This window comes from Macaca thibetana, chromosome 2 (genome assembly GCF_024542745.1).
Source record: "Macaca thibetana thibetana isolate TM-01 chromosome 2, ASM2454274v1, whole genome shotgun sequence".
Taxonomy (NCBI): Eukaryota; Metazoa; Chordata; class Mammalia; order Primates; family Cercopithecidae; genus Macaca; species Macaca thibetana.
Window position 1 is genome coordinate 7,975,942 of NC_065579.1, and position 19,317 is coordinate 7,995,258.

The 19,317-nt window shown below is 38.9% G+C and overlaps 1 protein-coding gene across 1 annotated transcript; it reads left to right on the forward strand.

Moving 5' to 3' along the window:
• Positions 1-1,171: 1,171 nt before the first annotated feature.
• On the forward strand, positions 1,172-17,927 carry CLDN1 (claudin 1). Its single transcript, XM_050779274.1, has 4 exons — positions 1,172-1,665; positions 10,788-10,952; positions 13,552-13,636; positions 15,362-17,927. The coding sequence occupies exons 1-4, from the start codon at positions 1,443-1,445 to the stop codon at positions 15,522-15,524; spliced, it is 636 nt and encodes a 211-aa protein (XP_050635231.1). The 5' UTR covers positions 1,172-1,442; the 3' UTR covers positions 15,525-17,927.
• The last annotated feature ends 1,390 nt before the right edge of the window (positions 17,928-19,317 follow it).

A 19,317-nucleotide genomic window follows, 5' to 3' on the forward strand; every position in this document is an offset into this window, starting at 1 on the left:
ATATAAGAGTATATCTTGTTTTCTCCTTAATATGTTTATTTCTGCTTCCAAGGTGCTTCTGTTTTTACTAAAACCATAGAAGCTTCCCCTCCCACCACACTCGCACCACGCACAAAAAGCAGTGGGAAAACACTTCAATTATTCCTAACCACAGCAGCACTTCTGACTAACTACAAAGAAGGAAGCTTTAGAGAAGCATAGAGGGAAACTACAGTCCCAGCGAGACCGAAACCGGAGGGGTGACATAGCCAGTCACAGCAAAAGCTGGAACCAGAGCCCAGACTTCCTCAACTCCAGCCCAGTCCTTCTTCCACTGGGAAACGCTGTTTACATGCCCTCACCTGTGACGAACAGCATGTGATAACTCACAAAATTAACACCTTTCAGGGAGAGCGGGGCACCGACCAGGTCTCTCTGATAATGAATTGCTGCCTAAGACATAACTGCTGTGGGCAGGAGGTTGGTGTTTGGCGGGGGAGGGCTAGGCTGCATTTTCGTAAGGACAATAATACATCAAAAAGGACAATCAGAGATCAAAGGGGGTATTTTTGGGTCAACTTGATATGTAGTGGAAAGCAGATTGGGAGGGGAGCCAAGTACTGGATATGCTGTGTGTGTGTGTGTGTGTGTGTGTGTGTGTGTGTAAATCATGTTCCTCTCTGGGTCTGTTTCCCAATTTGTAGAGTGTAAAGATCTCTCTCTTGCAGAGACAAGTGATGGAACGACCTTGACAGAAGGGAGCAGAGAGATGAAAGGAGAAGGGGGAGGAAGCCAAGTAAAGGAGAGAGAAATGTGTGTGATGGGGGAGGAGATGCGGAGTTGGGTGGAAATGCCTTTTAATAAAATAATAGGAAAAAGGTATTAAACCTAAAACTGCAGCTCTTGAGGGCTCATTTTTTCATCTTTGTTTTTTGGATTTACAGGTACAGTGCATAGTAATTTTTGGATAATTGGAGTGAATGAATGAAAAGCGCGAAACGCCTGACAGGAGCGGGAAGATCCACCAGAGAAAACGAGCAGGGACGCAGCTGTAGTGCCTGGTCCTGCGGGATGGTCCCCACGCCACCAGCCGCGTGTTCCCCCAACCCGGCGCTCCCGGCGCCCTCTCGGTGAGCCGCCCTGAAACCGCCAGGGGGCGCTCCCCGGCTGCCGGGGCCGAGGCGGGCGGAGCTGCTTTAAATCGCGGCGCCCAGCGGTTTGGCGTCTCAGTTCCTGAGCCTGGGAGCAACCGCAGCTTCTAGTATCCAGACTCCAGCGCCGCCCGGGCCCCGGACCCCAGCCCGGACCCAGAGCTTCTCCAGCGGCGGCGCAGCGAGCAGGGCTCCCCGCTTTAACTTCCTCCGCGGGGCCCAGCCACCTTCGGGAGCCGGCGTTGCGCACCTGCAAACTCTCTGCCTTCTGCACCTGCCACCCCTGAGCCAGCGCGGGCGGCCGAGCGAGTCATGGCCAACGCGGGGCTGCAGCTTTTGGGCTTCATTCTCGCCTTCCTGGGATGGATCGGCGCCATCGTCAGCACTGCCCTGCCCCAGTGGAGGATTTACTCCTATGCCGGCGACAACATCGTGACAGCCCAGGCCATGTACGAGGGGCTGTGGATGTCCTGCGTGTCGCAGAGCACCGGGCAGATCCAGTGCAAAGTCTTTGACTCCTTGCTGAATCTGAGCAGTGAGTGCACCCCACCTCCCAGCCGTCCAGAGGCCCCAGTCCCCCTGCAGCTCCCTTACCGTCTCATTCTGTCGTGTGATTCCATGGTTATCAGTCTTCAGTTGATCAAGTCTTCTGATCATGTGCTCTGTCGTAAGGAAATGAAGAGAATCCTGGTCTGAGAAAAGGGACGCCCAGGCATAAGCTCTAGTTTTGCCTAAAACTCCCTGGGTGATACTTTTCTGCCACTCTAGGTGTGGCTTCATCCTAAATTCCTATGCCCGGGGGTCGAGATTGAGGGAGTGAAGGCTAAACTTGAACTTGAGCTCTGAGACCTCTCCTAGGCATTCTGAGATCTGGGGTAAATTGAGGATTGGTAGGGTTCAGACAAGAAAAATGGGATGGCTTAAAAAGTTTGGAGCCTGGTAACTTCTCAAGTGTGCAAGCTTAAATAAATAATCCTCAAGTATGAGATATAATTTTTGTAACCTTTACTATGATTTTGCATAGTAAAATTTACATTCCTACTTGAAATGTCCCAAGTGTCTTCTGCTCATACTTGAGGATGATTCTTTTAATGTGTAAGATCTAGTTAGTCCAGGGAGGCCCCTTGCAAGACTCTTTGGAGAAGCCGCTTGAGATTCCCCCAAAGTTTGAAGTTTTACACCCAAGGTCTTCGGTGGAGGCTGATGGTGTAGTTCTATTTTGGAAAGAGAAGGTTGGTGGCAAGTGGGGGAAGGCTGACAACAAAGGTTCTAAATAACCTGCCCAACATAATACAAAGGGAAAAGTAAAGGCACTGAAGGGAAATGCAGCAAAATAGTCATAGCTGATGAAATCAGAGGTCAGCTGGGAGTGGAAGGCAGTGAGAGAGAAAGAAGAGGTGGGTCTTCCTTAGGTTTCCATCTTCCACAAAGGAATTTCTGTGTAATGGATGTTCAGTGACCCCTTGTCACGTTGGAAAGGATTGTATAGAGAGACATATTTCTAAGGATGGTGGGAAGAAGGATAATAGGATAATTTTTTACTTTTTTTAACTAAAGGTTTTGAGTGCCTTGTCAGAAAAATCATTAAATTCCCGTTTACTTAGGTAATAATGATTCATGGCTGGAGTATCTTCCTAGAGAAATCACATTACTTGTCTTATATCATGTGTCTGTTATGCCCTTTAACTCACTTGAAGAAAAGGTCCCTTAGTCTTTGCCTAGATAAACGTGACTGCCCACTAGCCCCCATTGTGTGCTAAGGGCGGAAAGTGTTGGCATTGTTCAAGTTTACTTAACTTGTTTTGTCTACCTCCTATCAATGGACAACTTTTAATAGTGTATATCAAAAGCTATATAGTTTAGAGCTATTAAACCTGTTCCACATCTGTTTAAACACCTTGAATACCTGTGGCATTGGCTCAGTCAATGTGCATGGTCGTTTTGAGTGTTAGGATTTCAGCTTCTGAAGGTTCCCATGTTAGGACTTCTTTACACCAAAACCAATCTCTAAGTTTAGTAATTATGTGTTGCTCATTGCCCTCATGGGTTATATTTGTGCTTATAAAGTGAAAAATTAGGTAATAATTATTGAATTTCTCCATGGAAAGATAGATATATTTAAGGAAACGGTGTCAGGCATTTTAGGTAGCACGTTAAGGAATTGGCAGACGGAGGTTTCTAAGGACAATTCCAGAGAGGCCTCACTGTCAGTTTTGTTCCTCTGATCAAAATAGTTCCTTTCAACATCTTTAAATAGGTTTTCTTTTAACTTTCCTGAAATGACCACATGAAATCAGATTGATCCATGTTGTAAAAACTCAAAGGGATCACCCTTACACACGATAATGTGTTAAAATGTTTTCCTTTCATTTTTTGGTTAATGTAGTTATCACAGTTTTTGAAACTGTGGTGAAAGGACTAAATAGCTATTCCCCCACATACGCTTTAGAGGTGTCTTCTTAGTTGTTTTTTTAAACTCCAGATCAGAATCCACTTTTGTTTTACTTAAAGCCATAGTTTATCCAAGGTGTGGCTTACACCTTTCTCTCAAAACCCATTCTCAGAAGAGGGACCCTGGACTCACAGGTTTTCTCTTCGAACCTGCCATGACTCGCGGCATGCTTTTGGATGGAGTCCGGGAAACCTCACTCCATTTCTCTGCCTGAGCAGTGGCGTTTACGCCCACCAGCTGTAGAGATCTGGGATGGTGATTCATTGGCCGGTTTTGGGATAGTTTTGTTACATGTGGAGACGAAAAGGGTTATGTGTGTATATCTAAGCAGTATCCCTCATAAAAAAGCTGCATTTCATTAAGTGTGTTTAGGTGAAAAGCTTAGCTGTGGGTTTCCTGAAATTGTACCTTGCTGTCTTTCCCAGTAGAGAACACTTGTCTTCGAGCCCAGATGCAGGGCTTTGCCAAGGCTTTAGCACTGGAGGTATTAAAATCTCTTGTTTCCCTGGTTTATGTAGGGTAGGTTGTAAAAAGCATATGACCTTCATAAAGTAGCTGAAGGAATACAGTGTGCTAATAGTGTATACAGTAAATACAAAATGAGATACAGCAAGTCTTCTTCTTTTAGGTAGTTCTTGGCAAGCAGTTTATGAAAATGTAACTGAGGAACTTCCTGGGGGAAACAAATGTCACATTGTGTATTGTAGTTTTACAATGGCTGATACAATTTCCATTTCATCCAAAGTATGAGATTTTATTGACCCTGGGCATTCTTGTAGCTGAAAGTTGGAATATACAAAAAAATGCCAGATATAGTTGCAGTAGACGTTTCTGGAGTCACCTGTACCTCTTGCTTGTTTTCATCTAATTCTCAAACTTTTAGGAAGCTAGCACCAATTTTATGTGTTTGGTTAATTGTTTCTTCTTAGTTGACTTTAATATCTAGAGCTGTCCAAAGACTGGGTTGCTGTAGGAGGCTGCATGGTGGGAGGTGTGCAAGCAGAGAATAAATAAGCATTTTGAAGGAATGTTGTAGGGAAGATCCAAGCACCAGACAAATGGGAGGTTAGGCTAGACTCTCTCTCAATCTCAGCGAACACTGAGATTCTGTAATTTGTTTATAAGCTCCTCTAGCCTGTTTAACTTGCTTTGCATGAATCCACATGTGTGTAGGTGTGCTTAATGAGTATTGGTGGCTGTGAGGTTTCCCAGCACTCTCACCATGATGTCAGGCTCAATCAGAGAAACAAAATCACTGACTTGGACAGTCTTTGAAGCCTAAGTGGAGAGGAGGGCACCTATTTATGCTTCTCCAGATGCTTTATGCCTGCTGAACCGAGGGTACTCAAAGGACCATTGGTGTTCAGATATACTTCATAAATCAGTTCTGATTCTTAGAATAATGGAAGTTGAAACAAAAATCCAGGCTTGAGATCAGAAGTTCTCTATTCTTACTGTGGTTTGGCACTAAGTAGCCAGGTGTATAATGGTGAACCACGTGATCTCCCTGGTTTCAAGTAGTTACCCCACTTATAAAATAGGGCAGAGTGGGAGGAATGGGGAGATGAATCTATGATTCATTTATCCATTCAACAGATGCGAGCCAGGCCCTATTCTTGCAGCTAAGGATGGTGCAGCTGAGTTCTAAGATGCCTTCCAGTGCCAGCATTCTTTGTTATTACTTCAGTGATTGAAGAGGAAGAGACAAGTCACATAGCTTAGGTTTCCTTAATTGGAGTGATTAAGGAAGTATAGTGGAGGTAATATAGAAGCATCAACTTAATTCTGAGAAAATTTCTCGAAGAAACACACAAACGAGAAAGGTAGCAAAACTTCTGAGGACATCCTGAAAAGTGGTACATCCTGCCTCATCCAGGATCAGTTTCACCCCTGATTTTGCTGATGTTCTGAGGTCACATCTGGTGACCACCACCTCATGCACCAATAAGCGAGAAATGCTAACGATTAGGACTTTTATGAAACGTTGAACTTCAGTAAGAGCAAAAGATTTAATATGGAAAAAAAGCCAGGGGAGTACACTTCTGTGACGGTCTGTGTTGAGCTCACTTAATTGCAGGGGAGAAGAAAGTATAGTATTTTTGTTCTAGTCACCCAATCATCAGTTCATTTATTCACTTAGTACTAATTAAGCAACTATAGATGCAAAGAGAGACGATGTGGGAATGAGGTAGAATTGGAATCTGCAGTCAACATTTGAACAACACAGGTTTGAACGGCAAGGGTTCACTTATAGGTGGATTTCTTTCAACCTATACCGATCAAGAATACAGTATCTGAGGGTCCAAAGCCTGCATGTAGGGACGGTTGACTTTCTGTATACAAGGCTTCCACAGGATCAACTGTAGGACTTGAGCATGTGCAGATTTAGTTACCTGTGGGTGGTCCTGGAACCAATCACCCTTGTATACCAAGAGATGACTGTATTTTGTTTATGATATATAGAACCTAAGGTAATATGGCTAGAAAATAGCATAAACAATGTCTGGTATTGACAGTAGATTCTACTGCTTGTATAGCAAGACTTTAAAGCTTTAGAAAAATTCCATATATGTCTTTCTACACATTTGTTGATTAACCTAACTGTAGCAGATCAGTAACTTCCAACTCACTTCTTGTCTCGTAAGTAGAGATCTTCATATTTACTTTTAATTATACTTTCAGGTTGAAAATGATGAGAACTCCTTAGGGGGTCTTTAATCTCAAGATTATCAGTCTAGCTAAATGTAATTAAAAGACTGCCTTCTCTGTTTACTGCTGAATAATGATGAGAAAAAATAGTGTAATCTTTTTAATGTTTGTTAACCAGGTTCTCCATAGACAACTTTAGTCATTGGTCATAATATTGCAGAGTTAGCTGCAAATTTAAGAGGCGAGAAAAGGAATATGTTTGTTCATAGGTTTGTTCTAATCAAACCAATTCAAAGTTAATATTGCAAGGCTATACTGCATCTATCTCATCCAAAATGTTGTTTTATAGCTTTCAAACATCCCTCTTAACTTCTCTGCTCTGCCACTCATCATTCCATTAGGGAAAAACAAAACAAAACTTCAGCTTTGAAGCTCGTTAGACGCATACTTTAAAAAATAGATCAAACTAAGCAAAAAGTACAATTTGTATTATCTGCATGAGTTTCTAGTTTTTAGTGACCTAAGCTAAGTCTGGCTTTTGGTAGCAAGATTTTAGCGTACCAGGCTCTCAGGGGAGATGTTTCTCATCATTATTTCAAAAATTAAGCTAAACAAAAGAGAATAAGTATTTTTACCTATCATATTGGTACAGTTTTTAAAGCATAAAGACATGTTCTAATTTAAATTTATTGAAATTTGATAAATCCATGTGACTTTTCCAGTACTGTGCTTGGTGCTTTAGATGGAAATAGGAATAAATATCTGATTCAAATCATCCAGGAGTTCACAATTACATACTTTACAACTCTGATTTAAAACACTTCTATGATGTGAAGGTATTCATCTGGTTCCAGCTTAAAACTGTGCAATTTAGATTTGATCTGCACATAAAACACTTGTAACTTGTAACACAATAGTTGCTTCACTTTGACTTGTAATCTATGATTACCTATGCCTTGCTTGTGAGTTTTCGTGCTGTTTTAATTCTCAGCTTTTTGTGCGTGACTGCATGTGTATATTATTTTTGCATTTTCCTCACATATCACTATACTTAAGAATTTATCCAAATGTCTCCAATGAAGTAAAGTAAGATTTTGGGTTTGATGCAAATCTAATATTGGAACATACAAATAAATTTTATAAGTCAATGGTTGACAGGATGTAAGTGAAAATATTACTTTGCAAAATGACATTTTAAAAAACAAAACAGGATCTCATTTCTATGGTTTATGCAATTTTTAAATACTGTGTTTTCCATTCTCTCCATTACTTTTTGTGTATTATGCAAATAATATATTATTCTATAGAGAAAGGAAACCTGGTAGGTTTATTAGCAATCACAGAACAGAGTATTAGTCCCTAGCCCCTTGGAAAGAACACTGTGTAGACGAAGTGGCAAGATAGATTTGACATGCATCAAATGTGTTTTCTTTGAGAACTTAATGGGCAAAAACTTAGAGATTAAAAATGTGAATATTAGATATTCCAGGTGGGTGCAGTGAGGGCCCTGGAGTAGTTCATGCACATGTGTTCCTTGCCTGGGAGATCAGTAGTTTTACACAGTCTGACTCATGAGATTGATGCCCGGTTAGACTTCTCTTGAAGACTACCCTGTCATCTAAGTGCTCAGACCTGCTGGACGAGTGACCTTCTGTTTTTACTTGAAGAAAAGATCAGTGTGATTATTATATAAACTGGGTCCAGTTTGCAGCCCCACAACTTGAACAAAGAGAAAAACTTGGAGCAAGATCAGAAAAAACACCGAAAATGATTAATAAAAGGTTGAAAAAGAGTATTTATGAAAAAATAAAATGGAGGAGGCTGTGAAATATAAGATGCTGGATGCTGGAAGAGCTATCATAGAAATAATATTTACTGATTGTGTGATCTCTATACTGACAGTAAAAATCATGTCGCCCCTTTCTCAAGACAATCATATGACTTCTGATTACACTGAGAATAGAATCCAAACTTCTTACCCTAATTTGCAAAGCTCTGCATGACATATGCCTTCTGCTCACCTTGCTAAACTTCGTTTTACTTTACACATCCTATCATCCTACATTAGGGTGACCAGCTCTCCCAATTTGTCCAGGACTGAGGACCTTCTAAGGATGTAAGACTTTCAACTTTAGAGCTAGGATTGTTCCAGGCAAACTGAGATATGTGGTTTCCCTATCCTCCAGACATGGATCATCTTTGTTACTTTCAGCATCTCCTCTTCCAGCATATCTCTGCCTGAAATATTTTCCTTCCACGTGTAATCTTAGGATCACATCTGGAATCTGTGTTAAGTATGGGTTATTTCATTTGTTATTTTCCAATAATGATAGCCTTTGCAAAAACCATCCCTCAGAAAGAGGAAATACCTTAACCATGGAGTCCTTGGTACTTTCCTCTTCATACCACAGTACGGCTTGTGATTCCAAGCAAACGGTTGTGTAATAACCTTACAAGCAGCTTCAGTTCCTTCCTGATAAATCTGTGGTCCATGGAACATGTGTTTTGATCCAGCAGTCCCTCTGCCACCTGGAGTCTTGATATAAGTGTGTGGGTCAGTGTGCATGTGCGCCCATACATGCTTATGAGGAGGTCAGTGTGTGAGGGGAATCAGGAAGTCTCTTTTTTATTTTTAAATGAAATCAAGTAAAACTTTACCTTGGCTTCCAAAATCTCTCTCAAATACTGTAAACAATACCTTTGATACTCTAGAAAGAGATTATGGCCAGGCGCAGTGGCTCATGCTGGTCATCCCAGAACTTTGGGAGGCCGAGGTCGGTGGACCACCTGACCTCAGGAGGTCGAGACCATCCTGGACAACATGGTGAAACCCATCTCTACTGAAATACCAAAAAAAAAAAAAAAAAGTCCGGCATGGTGGCTCCTGCCTGTAGTCCCAGCTACCCAGGAGGCTGTGGGATGAGAATCGCTTGAGCCCCGGAGGCAGAGTTTGCAGTGAGCTGAGATTGCACCACTGCACTCCAGCCTGGGTAACAGAGCAAGACCCTGTCTCAAAAAAAGGAAAAAAAGAAAAAGAAAGAGATTACTATAATTTTATCATAGATTGTCTGGTTATAGCAAAGATGGATAATCAGTAAATCAAGATTTAATGAAGTTTTAGAAATATTTAGCTTCAGTTATGATTGGTAACCTAAGTTCTCAATCTTGATGATATTAAGGCTAAGCTTAGGCCTAATTAGACATTGAGATACAAAACCTTTCCAACATCTCAGTCAAAGACCATCAAGGAGTCAATTGTTCCAATCCACTGGATAAAGATATAATTTACATTTTATTTATATAATTGAAATATTATTCCAAATAATACTAAGTTTCTTGCTCAAGATAGCATAGTTCGTTAAAGCTGAAAAATACTTACATATGCAAAAAGTACTTGTCACATATTATCACTGTCAATGATATAGTGATCTTTAATTAAAAGAGGACATAAATCTAGAATTTAAACAAAATCTTCTAACCAGCACAGTTTCAGTTCATATTTAAAAGTCCGTGCCTTTGGCCGGGCGCAGTGGCTCACGCCTGTAATCCCAGCTCTCAGGGAGGCAGAGGCGGGAGGATAGCTTGAGCCCAGGAGTTCGAGACCTGCCTGGGTAATATAGCGAGACCCCGTTCTCCACAAAAAGGAAAAAAAAAAAAAAAAAAAAGACAAAAAAAGTCCGTGCCTTTATGCCACAATGAATCAAGCTTTTACTCTTTAAGAAACATATTGATAATCTCTCAAACTTGACCCTGTTTATTTGCTCAGGAGTTAGTGCACCAAAAATAATAATGGGGAATGAGAAAAAAATGGAATCCTGAGAAACACTACATTGAATTATTGCGTGTGTTATTTTACAACATCACAGCTTAAATAGCTTTAAAAACTGGTGATGTCTTTGAATAAGAATCTACTACTATGTTTCAAGGTAACATCTCAAAGGTTATTTTGTTTTGTTTTAAGAAAATGACTTCTATATTCTCCCCTACTCCTCCTATTCACATCACTGGAGATACGAATATTGCTTATCCAGCCATGATAATCTATAAAACATTTATTTTTTATCCTCCAATTCACCCAGTTTTTCTGAAGCTTGCTGATTGGGGTGTAAAGCTGGTAACTAATATCAAAGATATACTGAAAACCATTTTGATTACAAATAGTTAACATCCAGGATCATATATATGATTGCTACTTAAAATTAAAATTATCTTAGCAAGGATTAAAATCCTTTAGTAAAAAATAAATATGTATTAGTTCAGCTAACCCTATTCAATTAGATCATTAATTATTTTTCCAGTTGATTTTGAATTTAATGTTGAAAACATAAAATCTTGGAGTGGAGGGATCTCTTTTTCATCATCCAGTCCAGCATTTGTTTTTCTGGAGAAGACAGTGTATGTTGGGTTACCAGTGGAAATACCAGTATGACTGGCGTCTCTAGATTCCTAGTCCAGTTTTCTCTTTTCCATACAACAGTGACATATACTTGGTCTTCTTCCATTTTTCTCTTGTTGGTCCAAGCATATTTCACATGTTTTAAAATGTTTTCTGCCAGGCACATTGCAAGCAACCCGTGCCTTGATGGTGGTTGGCATCCTCCTGGGAGTGATAGCAATCTTTGTGGCCACCGTTGGCATGAAGTGTATGAAGTGCTTGGAAGACGATGAGGTACAGAAGATGAGGATGGCTGTCATTGGGGGCGTGATATTTCTTCTTGCAGGTAATAGAGGCTGTGCCTTGCTTTCACCTTACTAATCTGTTCCTAGTATGATTTGAAATCTATTACGTTGGATTCATTACACTTGATTTCAGTCTCTAAGGCAAACTGCAAACATAGACCTGAAGTCCAGTTGACTTTCATGTTCTCAAACACGAACCAAATGAAAATTTGAGAGCTCTGCTCACATCTGACAGGTCTGTTGGTTGAAGTTTCAAGTGGCAACTGGTTTGTTAGAACCAGTCTCTTACAGTGAAGAAAGTTGTTCACTATTTAGCAAACGCTAAGGAGGAAGTTCACGTAATTCAGAAAATTCCTATGTTGTCTCCACAGATTCTATGTGGAAAAGATGGGGAATAGTGAGAGAAAACACAAGAAAATATGTGAACCCTTCAGGTCTGTGAGGGATGGAAGGATTGAGTTTATTGGAGAAAAATAAGGATAGCATTCCAGCTGGGCAGATCGAATTCAAGAATAAACAGGATGTACCCATAGACCAATGAAAAGAAAGGCCAACTGGAGTACAGGTGGCCTGTTGGAATGGTCAGTTTAAGGCAGGAAAAAAAAAATACAGAAATACTTTTAAATTTTTTTGGTAAAATAATGATATTATATTTTCCATTGAAAATAAATATGTGTTTTTTAGGCCAGGTATGGTGGTTCATGCCTGTAATCCCAGCACTTTCGGAGGCTGAGGAGGGCGTATCACCTGAGGTCGGAAGTTCGAGACCAGCCTGGCCAACATGGTGAAACCCCATCTCTACTAAAAATACAAAAATTAGCTGGATGTGGTGTTGCACGCCTGCAATTCCATATACTCCAGAGGCTGAGGCATGAGAATCACCTCAACTAGGGAGCCAAGATCGCGCCACTGCACTCCAGCCTCAGCAACAAAAGACTCTGTCTCCAAAAAAAAAAAAAAAGGAAGGAAAATATCTGTTTTTTAAATCAAGTGTTGATTGATAAGTTACATTATGTGTCATTTCAGAAAATCAAAGTCAGAAAACATGGACAGCATTATTTCAAAGCTTTATAATAATGCTTATTTAAAAAATTATAGTGTATGTATATTATGTATGTGTATATATACATATATATAATCTCTGTGTATGTATATGTTTTTTATATCTGTACACTGTATTATATATATAATCTCTGTATATATTATACAGCTATCATAGATTACTATATATTCTCTATATTAGGTATTATATGCATATATTATATATGTAGTATATTATAGTATATATTTTTAAATAACAGATATAATTAATGATATAAATCTACTAATAGGAAAAACTAGAATAGACTTTATTTTCTTGTTTTATTTTTGACAGAAGACTTGTAGGGGCTTTTGCTCCAGTATAATGTATCAGTTTAACCAGTAATTGAGGAAGAGTATCTGTGGCTTTGCTAAAGATATGGTCAGTTTAAAATGACCAGTCTCTCAGTTTACCCAAATACAAATTGTCTCCTGTCCGAAAAGGCATGGATAGTGTTTTATTCCCAATAATTTAATCTTATATCAAAGGCTGTGAATAGTAATCTTTGTGGCCATCGTTGGCATGAAGTGTATGAAGTGCTTGGAAGACGATGAGGATGGAATGCATTGCATTCTTCTTTTGCTTGCCTTCTTGTAACTCCCGCAGGTGACTGCATCACTCCTATTCCAGTTTCAGGGACTTCTCTTAGGAGTAAGGGTCACAAGTTCAAGACCATTCACATGGTCTATTTGAGCAGCCAAAAGCAATAGTGTTTTCTGTCATGTCTAGAGGCAATTACACTGGACTATGTTTTTGGTTGGGGAGAGAGAGTAGCATAGAAACGTCTAATCTGTCTATATTGATTAATGCTTAAAATTACTATAAGAAAGTTATTTAACTTTTCTGATAAGAAAAAATGAGGTATTTTATAAATCTTATAAATGATTAAGGGAATGATTTTGACTAAATTATGTATCTGCTATCATTGAATATAAAATGCCATGGGAAATTGAGATTGGGTTGCATAAATTGGTCTGATGTGGCACCCTCAACAAATCTCAGGTCAATCTATACCTGTGCCAGGTATTCCCTTGGCCAATGGGGCAGTAGTAATGCAGGTATTCTGGTCCATTCTGAGACATGTCCTAATCTCACTGCTGTCTAGCTGCTTGCATTCCTTTTGATTCTGCAGAAATGTAAATTTTGAGTTTGATCAAGAACATAGAAGAGTTTTCATCTTCCCCTTTTGCAAGTAATTCCATCTGTACTAATAATGACAATAGTTTCATCAAATGTAGTTTAGTACCCTAATATATAACAGTATATTTAAAAGAGATTATGTACAACATACACCTAATTGTTTCCAAAAAAGCATTATTTGTGCCAAGATGTCATAAAAAGTATAAATTTTGTCTAACTCCCACCTAGTATTTTTTATATTTTAATAGGTACTCAGAATAAATCATATCTGGACTTCTAATCTCCCTAATACCAAAATAAAAATGTCAACACTGTTGATGAGATTTAATTCTTGCAAAATATGTTTTGGTTTAACAGCTTGTGTATTTAGGCTCAGTGTTCCATGGTGATTAACAGTCTTTTGTTCTGAATTTCTGTAGGTCTGGCTATTTTAGTTGCCACAGCATGGTATGGCAATAGGATTGTTCAAGAATTCTATGACCCCATGACCCCAGTCAATGCCAGGTAATGCTATTCATGCGTAAAATAGTTTGTTTTCTGAGAAAATACCCTTTTTATGTTCTACAAAGTCCTTCTAGTGCCATCATTTCCCAGATTTGCTTTCAAGAATTTTATGTCAAACCTACAAACAATTTAAATGATCTGTGACTTATGTTAAAATGAGTTTGATAATTGCTTTAACAGCCTGAATTGATGACAAAATACCTTCCAAAGTAGAACAGTTTCAAGTCCTAAACTTTTCAACTGTATACTGGACTCTTTTTTTTCCCCTTTTTTTCAGGTATTAATAAAGATGTTAATATACTTGAAATTTCCTTTTTGAAGTGTATTCTGATGTTTACAGCACCTACTGTATGATTATTTGTAACTAATGCACAATTTATGATTGATTGAGAAAAATTGTACTACTCTAGGGCTTAATGAATAATACTTCATTCCCAACAGTTCATTTTTACACATAAAGCTATGATATATGTTTTTAGTATGTTCAGACACCACCTTGAAATTTTTTGTTCTTTCACAACTATAAAATTGGCTTTACAAAGGTCATCTTTCTTAATACTGCAAGTTGTGCAAGTCGAGCTGATTCTTAGCTCTCATGTGACAACATTCTTTAATCAGAGACGAGGCTCTTCATCTCACTGTCTTCACATCTTTAATGCCTAATAACTACATTCAGTCAGGATGTTAAAATATAATTATTGTTTGTTGAGTGCTTGGATGAGTGGATGAAAAACCTCAGTGTTTGGAGAGATAAGATGTGTTTTTCTTTTTATATAATCACCCACATATGGGAGAACACGTACTCCAATGGTTGTGTTGGAGCCCATCCCATAAGATTTACAATGTAAGAACAGAAACTGCTAGAGGTCAGTAGTCTAAAATTTCACCAAGGTCATAATACCAGTAATGCACAGGAAAGCACTTTATAAATTGCCAGTCATTTTGCAATTATTATTCACATGATTGCATGTGATCCTAAAAGCAGTCTATTGAGGCACGTGGGATTATCCTGCTTTGAGAGGAGGAGAAACTGAGGCTGAGAGGTGAAGTTGCTCTCCCCGAATTGCAGCAGTTGAGAGTTGGCATCAGGATTCAGACTTGGCCTTATAACTAATAGAACCAACCCTTCTCTACTCTTCCATACTGTCCATAATCACTCACAGATACCCCACCCTAAGTGTCTGCTTTAATTCATCTGCCTGGATCAGCTTAATCCAGAATGGTTCATGGGCTGCTTAGAACTTTTCTTTACAAAACCATAAAATTTGGATTTTAGATTACATAGGTGCCTGGGATCAATAGATCATCTGTTCAAAACTCTGATTATCTCCATTATGCTCTATCAGTTTCTTTATAGAATATGATTACTACTTAGTGATATAGCTTCCTTTGCTAAGTTTCAGCCTAGGAACCATGATCCAAACCCTACTTCTAAAACACATAAACATGCTTTACAAGTATCCTACATATGGAAAAGTCTTTGGAATTATTTGTGTACTGGCATTACATGTGTTATTTCCTGACCTACTATTGCAAATTGTCAACAATTGCAATATAAACATTCTTTTGTGTATATGTTCACAAATCTTAAAGTACTTCCCAAGGGATATTGAGGGATTATTTTCAATGAAAAAAGTATAATGAGTATTGATTTTTTTCCTTTATTGTATTAGAAAAGTTGCCAATAATTCACTGATTAACAAGCACGTGGGTTTTTCCTTTTAGGTACGAATTTGGTCAGGCTCTCTTCACTGGCTGGGCTGCTGCTTCTCTCTGCCTTCTGGGAGGTGCCCTACTTTGCTGTTCCTGTCCTCGAAAAACAACTTCATACCCAACACCACGGCCCTATCCAAAACCTGCACCTTCCAGTGGGAAAGACTACGTGTGACACAGAGGCAAAAGGAGACAATCATGTTGGAACAAACTGAAAATGGACATTGAGATACTATCATTAACATTAGGACCTTAGACTTTTGAGTATTGCAATCTGAAGTATGGTATTACAAAACAAACAAAGAAACCCATGTGTTAAAAATACCTATTGCTAAACATGGCTTAGTCTTAATCTATCTTCTTTCCTCAATACAGGAGGGAAGATTTTTCCATTTGTATTACTGCTTCCCATTGAGTAATCATACTCAAATGGGGGAAGGGGGTGCTCTTAAATATATATAGATGTGTATATATACATGTTTTTCTATTAAAAATAGACAGTAAAATACTCTTCTCATTATGTTGATACTAGCATACTTAAAATATCTCTAAAAATAGGTAAATGTATTTAATTCCATATTGATGAAAATGTTTATTGGTATATTTTTTTTGTTTATGTATACATATATAATAGTCAAACATCATTTACTCTTCTTCATTAGCTTTTAGTGTCTTTGCCATAAGACCTAGTCTAATCTACCAAGAATGAATTCTTTCAATTCTTCATGCGTGCCCTTTTCATATACTTATTTTATTTTTTACCATAATCTTACAGCACTTGCATCGTTATTAAGCCCTTATTTGTTTTGTGTTTCATTGGTCTCTATCTCCTGAAGCTAACACATTTCATAGTCTACATTTTAGTTTCTAAAGCCAATAAGAATTTATTACAAATCAGAACTTTGGAGGCAAATCTTTCTGCATGACCAAAGTGATAAATTCCTGTTGACCTTCCCACACAGTCCTCGTACTCTGACCCATAGCATTCTTGTTTGCTTTGAAAATATTTGTCCAATTGAGTAGCTGCATGCTGTTCACCCAGGTGTTGTAACACAATTTTATTGATTGAATTATGAAGCTACTTATTCATACTTATATATCCCACCTAAACTACCTTTTTGTTCCCCTTCCTTAATTGTATTGTTTTCCCACATGTAATTATCATGTAGTTTATATCTTCCTAATAAGGTGTGGTCTGTTTGTCTGAACAAAATGCTAGACTTTCTGGAGTGATAAGCTGGTGACAAATATTCTCTCTGCAGCTGTAAGCAAGTCACTTAATCTTTCTACCTCTTTTTTCTATCTGCCAAATTGAGATAATGATTTAACCAGTTAGAAGAGGTAGTGTGAATATTAGTTTATATTACTCTCATTCTTTGAACATGAACTATGCCTATGTAGTGTTTTTATTTGCTCAGTTGGCTGTTTAGAAGTCACTGAACAAAACCTACACACACACCTTCATGTGGTTCAGTACCTTCCTCTCTCTATCAGTCTATTTCCATCCTTTCAGCTGTGTCTGACATGTTGTTTGTGCTCTGTGCCACTTTAACAACTGCTCTTACTTTTCCAGTCTGTACAGAATGCTATTTCACTCGAGCAAGATGATGTAATGGAAAGGGTGTTGGCACTGGTGTCTGGAGACCTGGATTTGAGTCTTCGTGCTATCAATCACTGTCTGTGTTTGAGCAAGGCATTTGGCTGCTGTACGCTTATTGCTTCATCTGTAAGAGGTGGTTTGTAATTCCTGATCTGCCCACCTCACAGTGATGTTGTGGGGATCCAGTGAGATAGAATACATGTAAGTGTGGTTTTGTAATTTAAAAAGTGCTACACTAAGGGAAACAATTGAGGAATTAACTGCATACGTGTTGGTGTTGCTTTTCAAATGTTTGAAAAGAAAAAAAAAAATTAAGAAATGGGTTTCTTGCCTTAACCAGTCTCTCAAGTGATGAGACAGTGAAGTAAAATTAAGTGCACTAAACCAATAAGATTCTAAGGAAGTTTTATCTTCTGCAGTGAGGATGGCCCAATGTTTTTCGTGGCTGAGCAGATGTAATGGGAAGAAATAAAAGCCTAAGTGTTGGTAAATCCAACAGCAAGGGAGATTTTTGAATCATAATAACTCATAAGGTGCTATCTGTTAAGTGACGCCCTCAGAGCTCTTGCTGTTAGCTGGCAGCTGACGCTGCTAGGATGGTACTTCACAATAAACTACACAAGGAAAGTCAGCCACCGTGTCTTACGAGGAATTGGACCTAATACATTTTAGTGTGCCTTCCAAACCTGAGAATATATGCTTTTGGAAGTTAAAATTTAAATGGCTTTTGCCACATACATAGATCTTCATGATGTGTGAGTGTAATTCCATGTGGATATCAGTTACTAAATATTACAAAAAATATTTATGGCCCAAAATGACCAAAAAAATTGTTATAATAGAATTCATCCAATTTTGATATTTTTATATTCTTCTACCACACCTGGAAACAGACCAATAGATATTTTCGGGTTTTATAATGGGAATTTGTATAAAGCATTACTCTTTTTCAATAAATTGTTTTTTAATTTAAAAAAAGGATTATTGGCTTGTTTTCTAATCATTTATTGTAAGATTGCCATTCTTGGTAGAGGAGGTGGCTTGGGATAGGATCTGACTCACCATGTTCCTGGGAAAGAACTATGATGCCTCTGGCCCATCTATCAAATTTGAGTGGTTCCACCCACTAGAATGCCCTATTTCTCTCAAATTGAGTTCCTCACCAAGGGTGGTAATAGAAGAGGATGCCAGGAGATGTTACTTAATACTTTTTCTCATCTATAAAAAGGGGACATACAATAATAAATGATAAATGATAAGATATGAAGGTATTTTGTGAACTGTAAAGCACTGTGCAAACTGAAGTGGCTTTGTTCCTCACAAAGGTGGAAGAGTGAAAGACAGCCATTGGAAACCCATTGTTGTCTCTGTAATGATGATGATCAAAACTACTCCTTAAGGATATGTTGGAACTCATTCACTCATTATCTTAAAGTATCAATAACTGACACAACCTTAATGTGTGGCCTGTTCCTGGACAATGTTCATGTTGAGACCAGGCTTGTAAATAAAGGCTTGCAGCTCTAATGTGGAGTCTTAGACATCAGCATGATGGGTGAGGTGCAAAGATCATTGCCAGTCAGTTTAACTTGAATTCTCCTTAAATTAAGCAGATGCATCAGAATTCTCACTCTGTTTCTACAGAATTTAAATATCTGAAGACAGGCCGGGCGCGGTGGCTCAAGCCTGTAATCCCAGCACTTTGGGAGGCCGAGACGGGCGGATCACAAGGTCAGGAGATCGAGACCATTCTGGCTAACACAGTGAAACCCCATCTCTACTAAAAAATACAAAAAATCAGCCGGGCGAGGTGGCGGGTGCTGTAGTCCCAGCTACTCAGGAGGCTGAGGCAGGAGAATGGCGTGAACCCGGGAAGCGGAGCTTGCAGTGAACTGAGATCCGGCCACTGCATTCCAGCCTGGGCGACAGAGCGAGACTCCGTATCAAATAAATAAATAAATAAATAAATAAATAAATAAATATCTGAAGACAAGGCCAAGGTCAGCGGAAGTTTGAAAGGCAATAAAATACCTTGGTGCTCCTGAAAAGAACTAAAAGAAAGCTTGGATTGCGAATCATACCAAGTAGGCGCTCATCCTTATCTGAATGCCATTGTTCTTCAAGCCTTTCCTCCTCTTGTTTAGCACTTTCTATATTTGCCCAGATCAAGGGAAAACTTCACTTTGTCCCCAGATTCCCACCTTTTTCAGCCTGTCATTATTTCTAGTATGATCTGGTTGTGTACATTTCCTTCATTTAAATGTGGCTCAGGAGTAACATCTCTGAATTTCCTTCTTTCCTCATTTCCCACAAACCCCACGATCCCCAGCCTACCCTAAAACCTCTTCATTTAGCTGGTACCATGCAA

Bases quoted from the DNA above. Each gene is read 5' to 3' on its own strand.
- CLDN1 (XM_050779274.1), top strand. From the start codon at position 1,443: ATGGCCAACGCGGGGCTGCAGCTTTTGGGCTTCATTCTCGCCTTCCTG. The intron at 1,666-10,787 runs GTGAGTGCACCC...GTTTTCTGCCAG, and splicing joins CTCCTTGCTGAATCTGAGCA to GCACATTGCAAGCAACCCGT. The intron at 10,953-13,551 runs GTAATAGAGGCT...GAATTTCTGTAG, and splicing joins CGTGATATTTCTTCTTGCAG to GTCTGGCTATTTTAGTTGCC.